Below are 18906 nucleotides of genomic sequence, written 5' to 3'. Positions count from 1 at the left end.
GCCTACCCAGAGGAATGATGCTGAATCTTGGGAGGCCTGGTGATTGTGATGGGCGAATGGAGATCACCAAAAGAAGTCACCATTGAAGGGTGGCAAAGGGTTCACAGGCCAGGGCAGGGGAAGGGGCAGGGGTGGGTTTCAAAAACCAACCAACCAACCACTTCCCTCAGGCCCCTCAATAGGCAAAGAGTGACTGACAATGAGGGATTCCCCCTACTCCAAACGTACACTTGACTGCAGGGAACCCAAGAGTTTGTAGGATGGTCTTTGAGAGCTGCTAGAGACCATAAAGTCATAGAGATATACAGCATGGAAACAGACCCTTCGGTCCAACCCTTCCATACCACCCAGATATCCTAACCTAATCTAGTCCCATTTGTCAGCACTTGCCCATATCCCTCCAAATTCTTCCTATTCATATGCCGATTCAAATATCTTTTAAATTCTGTAATTGTACCAGCCCTCACCACTTCCTCTGGCAGCTAATTCCAGACACGCACCACCCTCTGCATGAAAAAGTTGCCTCTTACATCCCTTTTATATAGAGTCATAGAGATGTACAGCATGGAAACAGACCCTTCGGTCCAACTCGATCCATGCTGACAAGACATCCCAACCTAATCTAGTCCCACTTGTCAGTACTTGGCCCATATCCCTCCAAGCCCTTCCTATTCATGTACCCATCCAGATGCCTTTTAAATGTTGCAATTGTACCAGCCTCTACCATCTTTCCCCTCTCACTCTGAACCTATGCCCTATAGCTCTGGATTCCCCCACCCCAGGAAAAAGATCTTGTCTGTTTATCTAATCCATGCCCCTCATGATTTTACAAACCTCTATAAGGTCACCCCTCAGCTTCCGACGTTCTAGGGAAAACAGCCCCAGCCTATTCAGACTTGCCCTATAGATCAAATCCTCCAAAACTGGCAACATCCTTTTCTGAATCCTTTCACATTTCACAACATCCTTCCTATAGGAAGAAGACCAGATGCAATATTCCAGAAGTGGCCTAACCAATGTCCTGTACAGCCACAACATAACCTCCCAATTCCTATACTCAATGCTCTGACCAATAAAGAAAAGCACACCAAACACCTTCTTCACTCTCCTATCTACCTACGGCTCTACTTTCAATGAACTATGAATCTGCATTCCAAGGTCTCTTTGTTCAGCAACTCTCCCGAGAAACTTACCATTAAGTGTATAAATGTTGTTCTGATTTGCTTTTCCAAAATGCCCATCTAAATTTCCAAAAGGCCAGTCGAGGTCCTATTAAATTTCTGAATCACCAGTAACCTTGAGTATTTTTTTAAATTCAAAGTGCACTACCAGCTGTTGTGGAATTCAAATATGGTCCCCATGACATTATTTTGGTTTCTGTGTTACTAATCTAGTGACACTGTAACATCATCTTCCCTTCAACACTAAAGTTCACTGGGCTCAAGCATAATTACAAATAAGTGACTCAGTAAAAAGCTAGTTTGGCAATCCCTTCACCCACCCTTGCACGGGATTCACACTGTAGGCCCTACCAGAACTCGATTGAGGATAGTTTACCCAATTGGAGGAATTGGATTCAGGTACTCATACCCGAATCTCACAGCACCCCGTCCGCCATCACGTCCGCTGCAGCAGGCTCTATAAAATCCATCCCGCAGTGTGAATTGTGAATCTCCAAAAGCTACTGGCCAATTTAAGATAAAATATAAACAGAAGATGCTGGAGAAACTCAATGAGCCTGATAGCATCAGGGGAGAGAGAAATAGAGTTAACGTTTTGAGTTCAATATGGCTCTTCTTCAGAACAACAAAAGAATTTTATTTTGAGATTTCAAGCCACTGTATCTCAGAAACACAATAACAGCTTACCCTCACACAGCACATTCATTGTAGCCAAAATCATGGCACATTAATCTCTTGTACAAATAAATGTGTAACACAGCTACTTAAGTTATTTGATGAGTTGATACCTCCTTGCAAACAACATGTGGCATTACATAATTCTATCTCTGTCAGGATCTTTCAGTTCTCCACATAGATCTCCCACTGCGCACCCCATGTGCCACGGTTAGTTTTGCCACCTTAGTTACCTCCGCTGTTCTTCTCCATGTTCTCCTGAAGGCACAGTCAAACATTCATCCATGTGTCCATGCAGTAACCTCAGCACATCCCCTCCCTTTAGGTATCCTAACAGAAGGTAAGAAATTATTAACCCAAGATGAGATATAATAAATAGCATACTGTTTCTCAAGCAAAAAGCAAACACAAGCAAGCAGTAAAAGCATGGTACACTTGGACTAATGGATAGGGAGATAAAGACGAGTCCTAAAGAATTAAGCATGGGGAGAAAGTGAAATCACAAATACTAAGTTCTTCCCATTACTATGGTAGTATGACACACACACGAAATTAAATTGCAAATCCATCATCTGAAGGGCCATAATAAAGCTGTAGGATGCAGACTGGAATAGCAATAAAAGTAATCATGATTATGTGCTGAACATTGTTAATGAAGTAGTATGTTTGAAAGGAGGCCATAGGTATATTCACCTAGTCTCACAAATGAAGCTTTTAAGTGGATGTTTTTTCTTTCGATGATTGATGTGACTGTCTTTCTGGCTGCATATTAGCTTAATCTGATTCATTTTCCTCTCTATGCTTCTTTTCCTGCTTTGCTAAATTTCTAATGTTGCAAAACATTGCAGAACACAGCTAATATTGGAGGGTTCTTGTTGTACTGTGACAGTGTGCCTGTCTCTGAGCTAAGACGTGTAATAACATATTCAAGCAGTTTGATTCACTGTAAATACAGCTGATATTGATCATTTGTAAACCTTTGTAGAATTGGGCCCACCTAACCCCTATGGGCAATTGGACCACTATTTCAGCATTCCGGTTATTTTGGTAGTTTTTAATCATATGAGATTGCCTGTTACCCTTGATTTAGTGGTTTGTCAATGGTATTCATACTCATTGATCTTTGAACTACTCCTGGCACAATGCACAGGACAAGGTAAAGGCACTGAGACTGCTGGGAGAGTGTGCTCTAATATCAATGGAATATTGATAACCTATATGCATGATGTTATTATTCACACTGTTTTCTAACTAAAACATTGTGACTCTGCACATTAAGAGAAGGTAAAAACTGCTCTTCCTCTTTGCCGTGAGGAACTGGGCATAAGTTTCCCGTTTGGCAAACAAGGTTTCTCAAGCTGCTTGGAAATTTGGAAAACTGGTTTCTGCGTAATGTGGCAAATGTCACCAGAGTGGCTTGAAAGGAACTTATCATAGTGGCTTTCACAACAGCAAGAAGCGTGTTGGCCTTTGGTAGACCTCAGGCTTCAGAGATGGCATTATACCACTATGCCCTCAACTCACAAAGTGGAACTAGAAAGGGGTAAGTTTCCTCAGGCATGACCAGTAGATACATGTGAATATGGAAAGCCACATTGGGGCTAATTCGAAATGTGGGTTTGGTACTTGTGGCAACAGCACGCCTGCTCCTCTGCCTGAATTTTCCTTCCTCCTCCAAGACCACAAGAGCTATTACCATACAGCACTGAATGCCAAAGTTGAGCAATATAGTTAGGAAGTAGACTTGCAACAGTGGCTTAAAGATATTGCAAAAAGCACTCCGATATTAAAAAATAATTATTTTTAATTCACTTAAGGGATGAGGGCATCGCAGGCTAGGTCAGCATTTATTGTCCATCCCTTATTGTTGTGGGTCTGGAGCCAGAGGTAGACCAGACCAGGTAAAGATGGCAGTTTCCTTCCTTAAAGAACAATATCAAATAGAAGACACTGTAGAAGCCACTGCTTTGAAAATCAAATAAAGCAGCAATATCCTCCTTCAAAAACCTTACTGGCCACAGTTTGAAGAATCAAAGTTCATCAGCAGCAACAGAGCACAGAGTGAATAGCTCAGAAAATGTTGGGTATTCCATGCAAAATCAATTAAACTTAATTTGCATTGTATATATGGAATAAATAATAGGGTCTGCATTACGTCTTCGCACACTTTGGAAAGCAATTCTAAAATTGTGGAACTTAAGAACAATAACGCTAGTGTTCAGGTTTCTCTATCCAATACTGCGATAAATGGTAATTGCAAACATATGTGGAAATACTCGACAGATACCTCAAGGAATCTGCCTGCTATATTTCACAAATAAACTTGCCTCTTTGGTGTTTGAATATAAAAGGTATATAAACAAAGCCAAGAATGTCAAGGTAGAAACTTTGCTCTACTAAAATGGAGATTCAATTTCTGGCAGCACATCATGGAAAAGTCAAGAAGGTGGTATGAAATGAACCCTGGTATATCAACATTTAAGGTTAAATCTACACAAACATATTGGATTACACTTCCTTAGTTTATCAATATATATTGGCTACTGCTTACAATATTTAGAGGAGGCCGCATTTGTGATTGTACTCATGATGTTTGGTCTCATTGAATTTACTCAATAACACTGAGCTGAATTTTCTTTTTTAAAGCTATGTCAAAGTTGCATCAGGTTTTTTGGAGGGATTCTCACAGCAAGGCCAAACAGGATTTCTCACCACATCTTACAAACTTGTCTCATTAGCCACTACCCTGTCCCTATAGTGCCCTCATCGATCACCATCTTACCATGCACTGTTTCCAGAACAACTGGCCACTCAATGGATATCTGCTGAAAAATAGGCATTCCTTGTACCCATGCCACCTTTAAAAGCTGAGTGTACACCATCAGTGGGGGTCAAGCCACCAATCTATTCCAGCCTGGTTTGAGGTTTCAATGGGCAGCAGTGCAATCTCAGTCACCTGGAGAAATGCACAGCAATCTAAGTAGAAGGCCATTGACCTTCCCACTCTGCCTGCATAAGTGACACCACATTCTCTCTGCTACTTCACACTCACTCCACCTCCCACCAAAGCTCGCATTCTACCACTCTCACTATTGCCCGTATCTTCCTACCCCAACTCCTGACACTGCCAACCCAGGATACACTCTGTGCTGCCTATTCACTCGCTCACCCACCTGCATCAAAAGTAAAAGCTGTATCATCCACTTACATCTTCCTTAATACCTGATTCTCGCCCTCTTTCTCATTCCAGAGGGAAAACAGCCCCCAATAGGGCAGAAAGACTGAAGATGAATGGGGTGGGCTGCCCAACATTTAAATCCTCACCTCTTATGCAGACAGCATCCTGACTCCGACTGACCTAAATGGCTGACTGACCGTGTCCAAACCCCCAGTCAGATATTGGGAACTTCCCTTGACTTACTGTGCCATGGCCACAAGCAATTGTTATCCTGCTTGACTTGGGTGAGGCCTGCTGACAACCATGTGGGCGGCACGGTGGCACAGTGGTTAGCACTGCTGCCTCACAGCGCCAGAGACCCGGGTTCAATTCCTGACTCAGGCGACTGACTGTGTGGAGTTTGCACGTTCTCCCCGTGTCTGCGTGGGTTTCCTCCGGGTGCTCCGGTTTCCTCCCACAGTCCAAAGATGTGCAGGTCAGGTGAATTGGCCATGCTAAATTGCCCGTAGTGTTAGGTAAGGGGTACATGTAGAGGTATGGGTGGGTTGCGCTTCGGCGGGGTGGTGTGGACTTGTTGGGCCGAAGGGTCTGTTTCCACACTGTAAGTAATCTAATCTAATCTAATCATGACAAACTTCCGTGGCTTTGTGTCTACTCTAAACTGTAAGACAAGGGAGGAGTAATATGAACCAGGAATCCCTTGGTTAGACGGCAAAGCACCAAAAGAAAAGACCTGGAAAGATAATGCAAGACAGGGATGCTGTGAGCATCCAGGAAGGCTCAGGTGAGTGAATGTCCTGACTGCAAGCAAACAACCTGAAGATATGGTCGGATCCAATCCATGGTCTGAGTGCATGTCCCTGAGTGCATAGTGTCCTCACTGCAGCATTACAGTAATATATGTCAGTGCAGACTTTGGTACAGCATTGAAATGTAGAAGGTTCCTGTAGGTGGACTGGAGATTTGCCATGACAGCTAATAGAGGCTGGCATGTGTCAAATTGCCAGTGTGGATGTGGCTGGTACCCGTGGATTTTTCCCTAAGAGTATGGTGCCTGGAATCCAACAAGGACAGCCTTCAAAGCAAGCATTGAGCTGAAATCATCAGGTACCCCCAATCTAACTTTCATACTGGGAATTCTCAAAGTCTCGATGGTTTGGTATGTTTCATACGTTAGGAGGCTAAGTGTAAACGAGGCAAGTTATGGCATTAATAAGGCATTTTAGAAGCCATAATACTCCTTAATTGTGACCCTCTGCTTCCTAGCAAGAAACTCAACTCACTGCTCAGCAAAAGCCAGATGCTGCCAAGGTTAAGATGAGCCTCACCAGACCTCTCACTGGATTCTGTCTCATTTATAGCTCAAGGCATTCAGACATCTGCAGGATTCTAGGAGAAAGCGAGGACTGCAGATGCTGGAGATCAGAGTCAAAGGGTGTGGCACTGGAAAAGCACAGCCAATCAGGCATCATCGAAGGAGCAGGAGAGTCGATGTTTCGAGCATAAGCCTTTCATCAGGAATGAGGCTTGTGGGCCTAGGGGGCTGAGAGATAAATGGGAGGGGGTAGGGCTGGGGGGAAGGTAGTTGGGAATGCGATAGGTAGATGAAGTTGGGGATGAAGGTGATAGGTCAGAGAGGAGAGTGGAGTAGATAGGTGGGAAGGAAGATGGACAGGTAGGACCATTCTAGAGGGTGGTGCCAAGTTGGAAGGTTGGGACTGGGATAAGGAGGGAGGAGGGGAAATGGGGAAACTGGTGAAATCCACATTGATCCCTCATGATTGGAGTGTCCCAAGGCGGAAGATGAGGCGTTCTTCCTCCAGGTGTCGGGTGGTTAAGGTTTGGCGATGGAGGAGGCCCAGGACCTACATGTCCTTGGCAGAGTGGGAGGGGGAGTTGAAATGTTCAGCCACAGGGCGGTGGGGTTGGTTAGTGCAGGTGTCCCAGTGAAACGATCTCTGAAACGATCTGCAAGTTGGCGTCCTGTCTCCCCAGTGTACAGTAGACCACATCAGGTGCAATGGATATAGTAGATGACATGTATGGAAGTACAGATAAATCTCTGTCGAATACAGATCCTTTAGGGCCTTGGACGGAGGTAAGGGGGGAGGTGCGGGTGCAGGTTTTGCACTTCTTGCAGTGGCAGGGGAAGATGCCAGGAGAGGAGGGTGGGTTTGGAGGGGGGGTGTGTGGACCTGACAAAGGAGTCGAAGAGGGAATGGCTGCTGCGAAATACAGATAGCGATGGGGAGGGAGGTATATCTCTGGTGGTGGGGTCTGTTTGTTGGTGGCAGAAATGGCGGAGGATGTTGCAACATATCCAGAGGTTGGTGGGATGGAAGGTGAGGACCAGAGCGGTTCTGTCCTTGTTGCGATCGGACGGGTGGGGTTCAAGGGAAGTAGAGGAGATGCCCTGGAGGGCATCGTTGACCATGTGGGAGAGGAAATTGTGGTCAGTGATGAAGGAAGCCATCTGGGATGTTCTGTGGTGGAATTGGTCCTCCTGCGGGCAGATGCAATAGAGGTGGAGGAATTGGGAATAAGGGATAGCATTTTTGCAGGAGGCAAGGTGGGAGGAGGTGTCATCTAGGAAGCTGTGGTAGTCAAGGGTTTGTAGTGAATGTCCATGTTTAGTCGGCCACTGGAAATGAAGATGGAAAGTTCCAGCACGGGGAAGGAGATGTCTGAGATGGTCCAGGTGAACTTGAGGTCAGGGTGGAAGATGTTCGTGAAGTTCAACTTCCTCGTGGGAGTACGAGGTAGCATCACTATAGTCATCAATGTCGCGGAGGGAAAAGTGAGTGATGGTGCTAGCATAGCTGCAGAAGTTGGACTGGTCCATGTGGGTGCCATGGCTACGCCTTTGGTTTAGAGGAAGTGGGAGGATTGGAAGGAGAAGGTGTTGAGGGTGAGGACCAGTTCAGCCAGGTGGATGAGGGTGTCGGGTGGAAGGGTACTGTTGGCTTGATGTGAGAGGAAGAAACGGAGGGCTTGGAGACCTTCGTCATGGTGAATAGATGTATACAGGGACTCGATGTCCAAGGTGAAGATAAGGTATTTGGAGCCAGGGAAATGAAAATCTTGGAGGAGGTGAAGGGTGTGGGTGGTGTCTCGAATGTAGGTGAAGGGCTCGTGGACTAAGGGGGACAGGAAGGTGTCAAGATATGCATAAATGAGTTCAGTGGGACAGGAGCAGGCTGAGACAATAGGTTGACCGAGGCAGTTAGGTTGTGAATTTTGGGTAGGAGGAAGAATCAGGCAGTACACGGTTCCCAGACTATGACATTGGAGGCTGTAGATGGGAGATCCCCAGAGATGAGGTAATGGATGGTCTGGGAGATAATGGTTTGGTGTTGAGAGGTGAGGTCATGGTCGAGGGGGCAGTAGGAGGAGGTATCTGCAAGTTGGCACCTGGCTTCAGCCATATACAGATCAATGTGGCAACCTACCGTGGTGCCTCCCCTTGTCTGCTAGTTTGATGGTGATACTGGGGGTGGGGCAGAAGGAGTGGAGGGTTGCATGTTGCGAGGGTGAGAGGTTAGAGTGGGTGATGGGGTGAACAGTTTGAGGTGGTCGATGTCACAGCAGCAGTTGGAAATGAAGAGATTGAGGGCAGGTTACAGGCCAGCACAGGGTGTCCAGGTGGATGGGGTGTGTTGGAGGCGTGGGAAGGAGTCCTTGGAGGGTGGGCGGAGGTCTTGATGGAAAAAGTAAGCCTGGAGACTGAGGTGGCGGAAGAAATGTTCAATGTTGCAATGCGTGTCGAACTCATGGATCTGGGAGCGTAGAGGGATGAAGGTGAGGCCTTTACTGAGGACTGACTGTTCATCCTTAGTGAGGGGGAGGTCTTGGGGGGGGATGGTAAAAACACAGCAGGGCTGGAAGCTAGGACTGCACACTATAATTTCAGATCTGACAGAAAACTGGGGCATTTTCAGCTGAGAGTTCACCAACAGTTCACTATCAGACCACATTTAAATTAAGCCCTTGACTCACAATATAGCTGCATGAATGTGCTGTCGGACATGGGACTATCTCGCCTTCTGTTTAAGTTCCTCCCCATAGTTTCCTGAAGCAGATGAGTGCCTGAATGTTGTTACATTTCCTTGTGGTGAAGAACAATTTGGGGATCACAGCTTAGAGCTGACACCACGCACCTTTGAATACTCAGTTGAGTTATAAAGATGTACGCAGTGAGTGGAATTGGTCTCTTGCTAGAATGGTTACATTGTGTGAGGCAAAGCTTGAAAAGGAGAATTAAAGTAGCAGAAGATTTAAAAGGATCACAAGATGGGTAACAAAAAAGGATTAATGTAGAAATTAGCTCTTTGAAATGAGTGAAGTTATTTACTCCTACGATGAGCATGCAAAGTGCTTTGACAAAGTATAAAGCTAATAGCAAAACTGCAGCAGTATTACTGCAGGGGTGCTCAAACAATCTTACCTTGTGCTACTTCACTTCCAGAGCAAATTGGAGCAACACTCCAGAGAGTTTGTTGGAATGCGGCATCAACATGTAAACTGCTACAGCCATATGACAAATGCTGCAAAAGAACAAAATCAGTTCAGCACCAGCTGATGACTGCCTGGTCACACTTAAATACATTTTAACAGAATACTGAGGTTTTATAACAGCTTTTACACTATTCAACAATGTAAATATTACAGGATTCAAATCTGCTTCCAGATCTTATTGTTACCATGCAATGAATAAGCATTTGAATAAGATAAATACAATCATTTGTGCAGCAACCATAGCAGTTACCATAGATTCCCTACAGTGTGGAAACAGGCCATTTGGCCCAACAAGTCCACACCAACCCCCCAAAGAGTAAGATAGTTTAACTTGTTTATTTAGTCAATGCCTTCTTCATTTTGTCTGAACAGAAGTGGGATTCGGGTTCCATACAGCCTCACATGCATTCGAGCTCCATAAGAAAGTAAATATGACTGCATTGTTAGAAGTAATAAAGAACTGGTTACACTGTGATAGAGCCAGATAATGCATTAAAAATGGGATCAATGCTGACTAAGAATCCCAGGGTTACTCAGTAGGAAGGAATAACATGTTCATTGTTTTCGCATTTAGCTAGCAGACTGAAATCTAGCTTCTATTAAAATAAAATGAAAATGGAACCTATCACTCTCCACTGTGTACAGTATCCTGGCCATGATTACAAATTAACTGCCCAAAGCATTTCAGCAGCTTTGGTCCTATGTTTGTTAATCCCCTCCTGCCTCTGCAAATCCCTATTCACTCCTTCTCCAGTCAACTAGTGTTTTTAAATGTATCAGTCACTCTTGGGATCCTCACATCAATGGCCATTCTTCAAAGTGCAGAAGTGGGTACTGTACACGCTGGAGATTACAGTCAAGATTAGAGTGGTGCTGGAAAAGCACAGCAGGAAAATCGACGTTTCGGGAAAAAGCCCTTCATCAGGAATCCTTCAAGTGCAGGCTGCCCTATATAAGTCACTTCAAAGGCAAGCCTCAAAGTCTTTACCTAATACCACATATATTGACAGCTGGCAAGACCCACTGGATATTAACAGGAGTAGAAATACTGAATAATTTTTCCATCTTTAACCTGGAGTTTCTGAGGCCTTATGTATCACTGGCCCACAATGATCAACTAACAGTGCAGAACGATAATATAGCTTAGTTAATCATGAGCTTAACTACCAGTGCCATTGGAAGCACAGTTTTTTTCAAAGTTTCGAAGTACCGTACAGTTTGTAAATACATCAAAATTCCTACATGTCCAGGTAGAGACTTAAAATAAAGTGAACAATGCAAATGGTTTGCTTTCAGAAATGAAGGGAAATGTGTGAGCTTTATCGTGTTGATGAAGTAATACACATATTATATTAGCAGAAAATAAATCAGAGAATGCTTGGTTACAATAATTCTGACAGGAAATTTGCAAAATACTACTCACCAGGTATCGTTCTGAGGAAATGCTGACTAAGATAAGATCATCTCCTACCCGTACTTTTTCCCCTTCCGAACGTTGTTTAGAGGCTGGGTGTATAGTCCACCAGCAAGCCTCCCCTGTACAAAGAACAAATCTGAAGTAGTCTGAAATAGTTTCTGTATCTTTATAAAGTACTGTGTCTATTTATCACATAAATATTGCCAGTATAACTGTAAATTTATAGAAATACATATAAAATGAATTTTAGACTAAAATAATGTTAACTTGCCATTTTTGCTAACTAACTAGACTCTTGAAGCAAATACAACTGCCTCTTAATGCAATAAGCTAATTCCTATTCCTATTTCAGATCCAATTTTTATTCCTTGCAAATATACAGTGTATGCCGCTTTATTTTTAAAAAGACTCCAAAAGTTTAAACTACTCTACAACCTTTATTTTTGGGGTTTTTTTCATTGAACAGTCTATTATAAAATGGGTGACTATCATCTTATGACTACATCCAATCCAGTAGCTGAATGGTGTGCGAAGCTATTGAATTTCCAGAGCTGATTTAGGATAAAGTCTGTATGGTACCCAATTTTTTTATTGATCCCTGCTCATTTTGCTTCCATTTCTCTTAGCACCTTTCTTATTTAATTAATGGTTCACAATTATCACATCTATCTATCATGGATATATAAATATTTGCTGTGTTACCCAAGTAAGCCATTCTGAAATAAAAACGGTGAATTCTTGAACCTGACACATGAAAGAGATGAAAACAACGGAAAAGATAACACATCCCTCACAACATACCTGTTGTATCTTCTTGTAATCCAACATCAAAGGCTAGTTTGTCTGTTGAGGATCGAGAGGTGGACAAACAACAGAGATACTTGGAAAGAAAATGCAGGACAACAGCAGGTTAAAATCTCAGACTGGTGATAATCTAACTGAGAAAACAGTAGTAAACAGATGATCGCTTCAAAGGAATTTAAAGTCCATTTAAGTTGGTTATTGCAAATTAAGTTTTGGCAAACAAGCTTTAGTTTTCCGCGTTCAGTAAACCAAAACATTTAATGAGGTTTGAAATGAATTCTTATTACATTGCTGGTCAACATATGAATATTGACTGCTACAATGAATGCCAATGGATATATCAAGTAGTCAAGGTTTCATCACATTAGTGCATTAGAGCATCCTGACCAGGCAATGCCCTGCAAATGGGCTCAACAAAGTTACTTAGCTACATTTTGTAAGAATGGAAAAATTAGATCACCATAATAGGATCTTTGATGTGAATGAGGTAAATAAAAACAGTAAATGAGTCATTCTTACCATTCCACTATAGGAGTGCCTGAGCAACACTGCATGTCCATACAAGAGGGTCCGATGGCCTCCACCTTGAGCTGTCTGTTAGTAAATGATGATAATGTTCAGGATAGTGAATCAAATAAAGCACAATACTTCTCTGTTGCAGCAATTGACAATTCAACTGACTGTCTTTTCTGCAGTTAACAAAACAAACGTATTTCTGAAACATGGTGCTAAATCTGCCAGTGTACAAATCAATGGATATCACACAGCAACTGTGCGGTGCTGCGGTCAGAATTTAACATGAATACTATGTTCACTTTGGTCATCTAAACGTGGGAGAGAATTGGGCACTGGCACCAGTACAGAGGAGCAATAAGGTTGACCTTAATGTTAAATCCTAAAGTGCTGTCATCTGTTGAACCTCAATGTACATTAATGAAGTACAGTATCTAATTTATTAATTCTTTGGATAAGGGCATCATTGACAAGGCCAGCATTTATCACCATCCCTTGTTGCCACACCTAAGAGGCTTCTCAGGCAATTTCAGAGCACAAACAAAAGTCAACCACACTAGTGTGCCATTGTAGTCACTCTGAGGCAGAAGCAGGTGAATAGATTTTCTTCCCTGAAAACTGGAGATCCACTTGGATGTTTATGCTGATAATGCCAAGTTTTATTTCTCAGTCAATTAAAACTTTCAGTCATTGTGGGATTTGAACTCCCATTTCTAGCCTATAAGAAAAACATCTTACCCTTAATAACACTACACATCCCATAATAAGCTATTAAACACACAAAAAGATAAATTGGTTATGTATTTGTTAGTAATGGTTCTGTAGAAGATTGGTTAATGTAGAAGATTGGCATTAAGTTGCATCCAATCTGATGATGTCATAAGGCCTTGGGAAGGATAAGGCAGAACATCTTAGCATCTTGCAAGGTGAAGATCTATATCCTCAGGTCTCTCAACAGTCTTCATAACAATGTCTATCTTGTGAATGATAGCTATAATGCAATAAGTTACATCCAGACAAAATTGAATGTTCTTTCCACAGTTAGTCTACATGACCAGGCTAGAGAATAGAATTGTTGGGAATGATGAATTGTTGGAATTGATGAATTAAAATTAGACATGCCTTTTTTTTCTTAAGTTTTTCTGTAATCTTTTGCTGACAAAACATCTGAGTTCTGAGATGAAGGAAAAGGGAAAGCATTACCACAAAACAAATGTAACCAAAGCTCCATAATATTTTTTCACATGGCCAGTGCAAATGGAAGTTTGCTTTTCTAATTAGGCAGGATTACATAGGTATGTAGCAGGTTAGTGCAATAAAACGTAGATATTTAGAATAGAATTGAATTTAATTCAAAATGATAACAGAGAGGCAAAAAAAAAGGCTCTATTTTGTATGGTACTTAATCAAATATAAAGAAATCTAACTTTCCTGCAGTTCTGCTCATGGTTCTTAGAAGCTTCCATTATTTCTAATCAATGTGATTTCTAATGTGATTCTTAAATAACAAACTCTCACAATTCTGTACATGGTCCTGCATTCACACAGCAGAGGTTCCAATATTTTGTGGTGCTGTAGGACTCCTCATGACTCTTTCTCTTCTATCATACTGTTATGTTAAAATAGGTATTTGAGAGTATGGAACAGTCCATCCAGTTGGGTTTCTCCAAAGAATAACAAATACAATCAGGTATTAAACAATCATCAGAGAAACAAATCAATTCCTGCGCACACAGGACTTCATTGCAGCTTGAAAACTGCAAGTAAAAGGCCAATTACCAGGTCTGGAGGAATTGATTAAAAGATACACCAAGTTTTCTGGGTCAGATGAAGCATAAAACAATCAAAAATAAAGCATGCAAGGAGACTGGCGTAAGGAAGACCTTTCAGGACAAGTCGATTCCCACATGCAGAAATAAAACAAAATAGATTTTGTATCTTCTGACACCATAGCAATCCCTATATCAATAAAACTCCCTATCACAAGTACAATACTTGTGAATTCACCATGAAACGTATCAAAAGATTTTTCAAAAGTGGGAGGTGGCTTCTTAGGCAATATCTTGTCCTTGACAGGCAGTGTTACAACAGGGAAGTCAAACTTGATTCAGTATTTTGCAGTGAACATGAAATAGTGAGAAATAAAAGTCACGGATCATGGCAACACTTAAACCCTCCATCAGAAATAGAATTGGATGTACCAGAATGGAGAACCTCATGAGATAATTAAGTGAATCCATGGGATTTCCAAGTAACTGATCTTTGAAAATGCACAACTGAAGGTTTTCTCAAGTGTTATTGGCAACATACATGCTTCCCTATTCTTCATGGGTCAGAACTAGAACATTGACAGTGGCATCATCAAAACTTCAGGACAACAATTACACTCTGCCATCAATTTTTTCCTAATTTCCAAAACCACAAAAATACAACATACTACATACTTTGAGCAAAAGTGTTGTCACACAATGTAATGCAGCCTAAATATTATATAGGCACCAAAGACGGCTTTTGAGGTTTACCCAATTCTGATCCATGTCTGTCAGCATGTTTTATTTCACTGCTTTTCTGTTGCATTGATGATCCTATGAGAGGGAGTCACAAGAGTCACCTTACCACCCAACAGTCATTTTGTCTCTTATCTCTACTGTTGCAATCAAGTTGTGATGATGGACTGTGTGACATAAGGAAACACCATGGTAGCTCCTGGAACATTGAGAATTCATGTGCAAGTAAACTGTGCCTATCATAGCGACTCATCTTCCGCCTAGGAACCCTCCAGCCACAGGGGATGAATGCGGATTTCTCCAGCTTCCTCATTTCCCCTCCCCATCTTTTCTCAGTCCCAGCCCTCAGACTCAGCACCGCCTTCTTGACCTGCAATCTTCTTCCCGACCTCTCCGTCCCCACCCCCTCTCCAGCCTATCACCCTCACCTTAACCGCCTTCCACCTATCGCATTCCCAACGTCCCTCCCCCAAGTCCCTCCTCCCTACCTTTTATCTTAGCCTGCTTGGCACACCCTCCTCATTCCTGAAGAAGGGCTTATGCCCGAAACGTCAATTCTCCTTCTCCTTTGATGCTGCCTGACCTGCTGCGCTTTTCCAGCAACACATTTTTAAGCTCTATGCCTATCATTGGAAACTAACTGCATACATATTGAATTGCAGACTCCGTGGTACATATAAACATGAAGATTAACATTTAGAGGTCAACAATCAGTAAGTCCAGGGAAACTCACCTCCCTCAGCCCTGGAAGTCACAACCGAATTTTGTACTATCCAGGCAATTAGTTACCTGAAATCAAGGCTACATATGGGATATCCCATCTTCAAATTAGAACGTGCCAATCAGGCCCGGGCCCAGTAGTCTGCATAGAGGCCTGGAATAAACAGCATTTAGGGCCTGGCATCAGTGAACCTAAGGCAGAACTAATATGTTAGTGGAGATGGGGTCTTCCAGCAGCAGTAGCCCTTGCAAAAGTGGGAGTCTATTGTATGACAAAGAATGCCTGATCATGAGAAACCCCATCTCTGAGCTCGTCGGGAGCCCAGAAAGTTTTATTGGGTGCACTCTGCAGATGGCAACAGGACCAATCTTGGAAGAGATGCTTAAGAGTCCATTAATTGGCATCCCAGGAATTCCACCAATTTTATCACCCATCCTCCCATGCCCAAGCTTGTGTTAAGGGCATACAATTCTCACTCATGAGTGCAATGCTGCAGTGGGTGCAATCAGTAGCCCTGGAAAATCTAGTAATTCAAAAGGTTTGAAGACCTTGGAGGCAGATGTTCACAGGTAAAGGGACGGCTGGAAAATGGGAAGCCTTCAGAAATGAGATAACAAGAATCCAGAGAAAGTATATTCCTGTCAGGGTGAAATGGAAGGATGGTAGGTATAGGGAATGCTGGATGACTAAAGAAATTGAGGGTTTGGTTAAGAAAAAGAAGGAAACATATGTCAGGTATAGTCAGGATAGAGCGACTGAATCCTTAATAGAGTATAAAAAAAGTAGGAGTGTACTTAAGAGGGAAATCAGGAGGGCAAAACGGGGACATGAGATAGCATTGGCAAATATAATTAAGGAGAATCCAAAGGGTTTTTACAAATATATTAAGGACAAAAGGATAACTAGGGAGAGAAGAGGGCCCCTCAAAGATCAGCAAGGCGGCCTTTGTGTGGGGCCACAGAAAATGGGGAAGATACTAAATGAATATTTTGCATCAGTATTTACTGCGGAAAAGGATATGGAAGATCTAGACTGTAGGGAAATAGATGGTGACATCTTGCAAAATGTCATATTACAGAGCAGGAAGTGCTGGATGCCTTGAAACGGTTAAAGTGGATAAATCCCCAGGACCTCATCAGGTGTACCCGAGAACTCTGTAGGAAGCTAGAGAAGTGTTTGCTAGGCCTCTTGCAGAGATATTTGTATCATCAATAGTCAAAGGTGAGGTGCTGGAAGACTGGAGGTTGGCAAACATGGTGCCACTGTTAAAGAAAGGCAGTAAAGACAAACCAGGGAACTACAGACCGGTGAGCCTGACCTCGGTGGTGGGCAAGTTGTTGGAGGGAATCCTGAGAGATAGGATGTACATGTATTTGGAAAGGCAAGGACTGATTAGGAATAGTCAACATGGCTTTGTGCGTGGGAAATCATGTCTCACGAACTTGATTGAGTTTTTTGAAGAAGTAACAAAGAAGATTGATGAGGGCAGAGCAGTAGATGTGATCCATATGGACTTCAGTAAGGCGTTCGACAAGATTCCCCATGGAAGACTGATTAGCAAGGTTAGATCTCATGGAATACAGGGAGAACTAGCCATTTGGATAGAGAACTGGCTCAAAGGTAGAAGACAGAGGATGGTGGTGGAGGGTTGTTTTTCAGACTGGAGGCCTATGACCAATGGAGTGCCACAAGGATTGGTGCTGGGTCCTCTACTTTTTGTCATTTACATAAATGATTTGGATGCGAGCATAAGAGGTATAGTTAGTAAGTTTGCAGATGACACCAAAATTTGAGGTGTAGTGGACAGTGAAGAGGGTTACCTCAGATTCCAACAGGATCTGGACCAGATGGGCCAATGGGCTGAGAAGTGGCAGATGGAATTTAATTCAGGTAAATGCAAGGTGCTGTATTTTGGGAAAGCAAATCTTAACAGGACTTATACACTTAATGGTAAGGTCCTAGGGAGTGTTACTGAATAAAGAGACCTTGGAGTGCAGGTTCAAAGCTCCTTGAAAGTGGAGTCGCAGGTAGATAGGATAGTGAAGAAGGTGTTTTGTATGCTTTCTTTTATTGGTCAGAGTATTGAGTACAGGAGTTGAGAGGTCATGTTGTGGCTGTACAGGACATTGGTTAGGCCACTGTTGGAATATTGTGTGCAATTCTGGTCTCCTTCCTATCGGAAAGATGTTGTGAAACTTGAAAGGTTTCAGAAAAGATTTACAAGGATGTTGCCAGGGTTGGAAGATCTGAACGATAGGGAGAGGCTGAACAGGCTGGGGCTGTTTTCCCTGGAGTGTCGGAGGCTGAGGGGTGACCTTATAGAGGTCATGATGGGCATGGATAGGGTAAATAGACAAGGTCTTTTCTGTGGGGTGGGGGAGTCAAGAACTAGAGGGCATTGGTTTAGGGTGAGAGGAGAAAAATATAAAAGGGATCTAACAAGCAACATTTTCTCGAGAGGGTGGTGCGTGTAATGAATGAGCTGCCAGAGGAAGTGGTGGAGGCTGGTACAATTGCAGCATTTAAAAGGCATATGGATGGGTATATGAGTAGGAAGTGTTTAGAGGGAAATTGGCAAATGGGACTAGATTAGGTTGGGATATCTGGTCGGCATGGGTTGGACTGAAGGATCTGTTTCCATGCTGTACATTTCTCTACCTTATGGCTCTAATCTCTATAAGTTGAGCTGCCGTGCTTAACAGGACAATGGTGACATGCCAATTGGCTGATGTAACAAAAGCCCCTACATGGGGCTTCACTGGAATGAGCATGGAGTTTGAGTGCCATTGGCATTATTTGTACATAATAAAACTGGCGGTGCTGCAGACCTGCAGATCTGAAACCCACAGCAAACAGAGCTCCTCTAAAAGATGGACTCACGGGTATGCTACACAAAGATAATAAAATAATAAAAAGATATGCTGATAGGCTTGGATGAAGAATGCCCAAGTGTGCATAAACACCAGTATGGACTGGGTGGGCACTTAAGACAATTTCTCTGTGATACATTCTATGTAATTCATCATTGAAGTGCAGCCTCGTCTGACAGAGCTCCAGGGAAAGATCTTGCAAGTTTTTCTTCCAACAACAGATCCTGCAGAATGAGTCATTCCATGGTGATTAGGTTTTCCTCAGTACTGCAAGTTTTTTTTTCAGGGTTGAAAAAGCTGTCAGCTAATCCTTTCCCTCCAGCATATAAAGCGGAATTCCACAGTGGGAAATTCATGGGTGTGGTCTTCAGGTTATAGCTCAGCAATTCTCCTGAAACAGCATAGTCTCCATTGTAATCACAATTCAATAATGGGGGGAAGGCTTCCTGAGTATGAAAGGAGGAAAGAAATTATAACCTGCATAGGGACATAATTCGTCACTGCTCTTTTTGTTGTGCTGTGCCT

At 42.8% G+C, this 18906-nt stretch overlaps 1 protein-coding gene across 1 annotated transcript in view; it reads right to left on the bottom strand.

Moving 5' to 3' along the window:
- ryr2a (ryanodine receptor 2a (cardiac)) overlaps window positions 1–18906 on the bottom strand; it is a 769474-nt gene that overhangs the window by 443092 nt on the left and 307476 nt on the right. The window contains exons 4-8 of the mRNA XM_087991236.1: window positions 12290–12360; window positions 11768–11846; window positions 10973–11085; window positions 9479–9578; window positions 2090–2186 (exon numbers count right to left, since the gene is read on the bottom strand). Of these exons, the coding sequence (XP_087847362.1) occupies window positions 2090–2186; window positions 9479–9578; window positions 10973–11085; window positions 11768–11846; window positions 12290–12360 (460 nt within the window). The remainder of the gene's footprint in view (window positions 1–2089; window positions 2187–9478; window positions 9579–10972; window positions 11086–11767; window positions 11847–12289; window positions 12361–18906) is intronic.

This window comes from Chiloscyllium plagiosum, unplaced genomic scaffold, assembly GCF_037043375.1.
Source record: "Chiloscyllium plagiosum isolate Xiang-an unplaced genomic scaffold, Cpla_swu_hap1 HiC_scaffold_10, whole genome shotgun sequence".
In the NCBI taxonomy this organism is placed as follows: domain Eukaryota; kingdom Metazoa; phylum Chordata; class Chondrichthyes; order Orectolobiformes; family Hemiscylliidae; genus Chiloscyllium; species Chiloscyllium plagiosum.
This window is presented reverse-complemented; position numbering and strand designations above follow the sequence as displayed.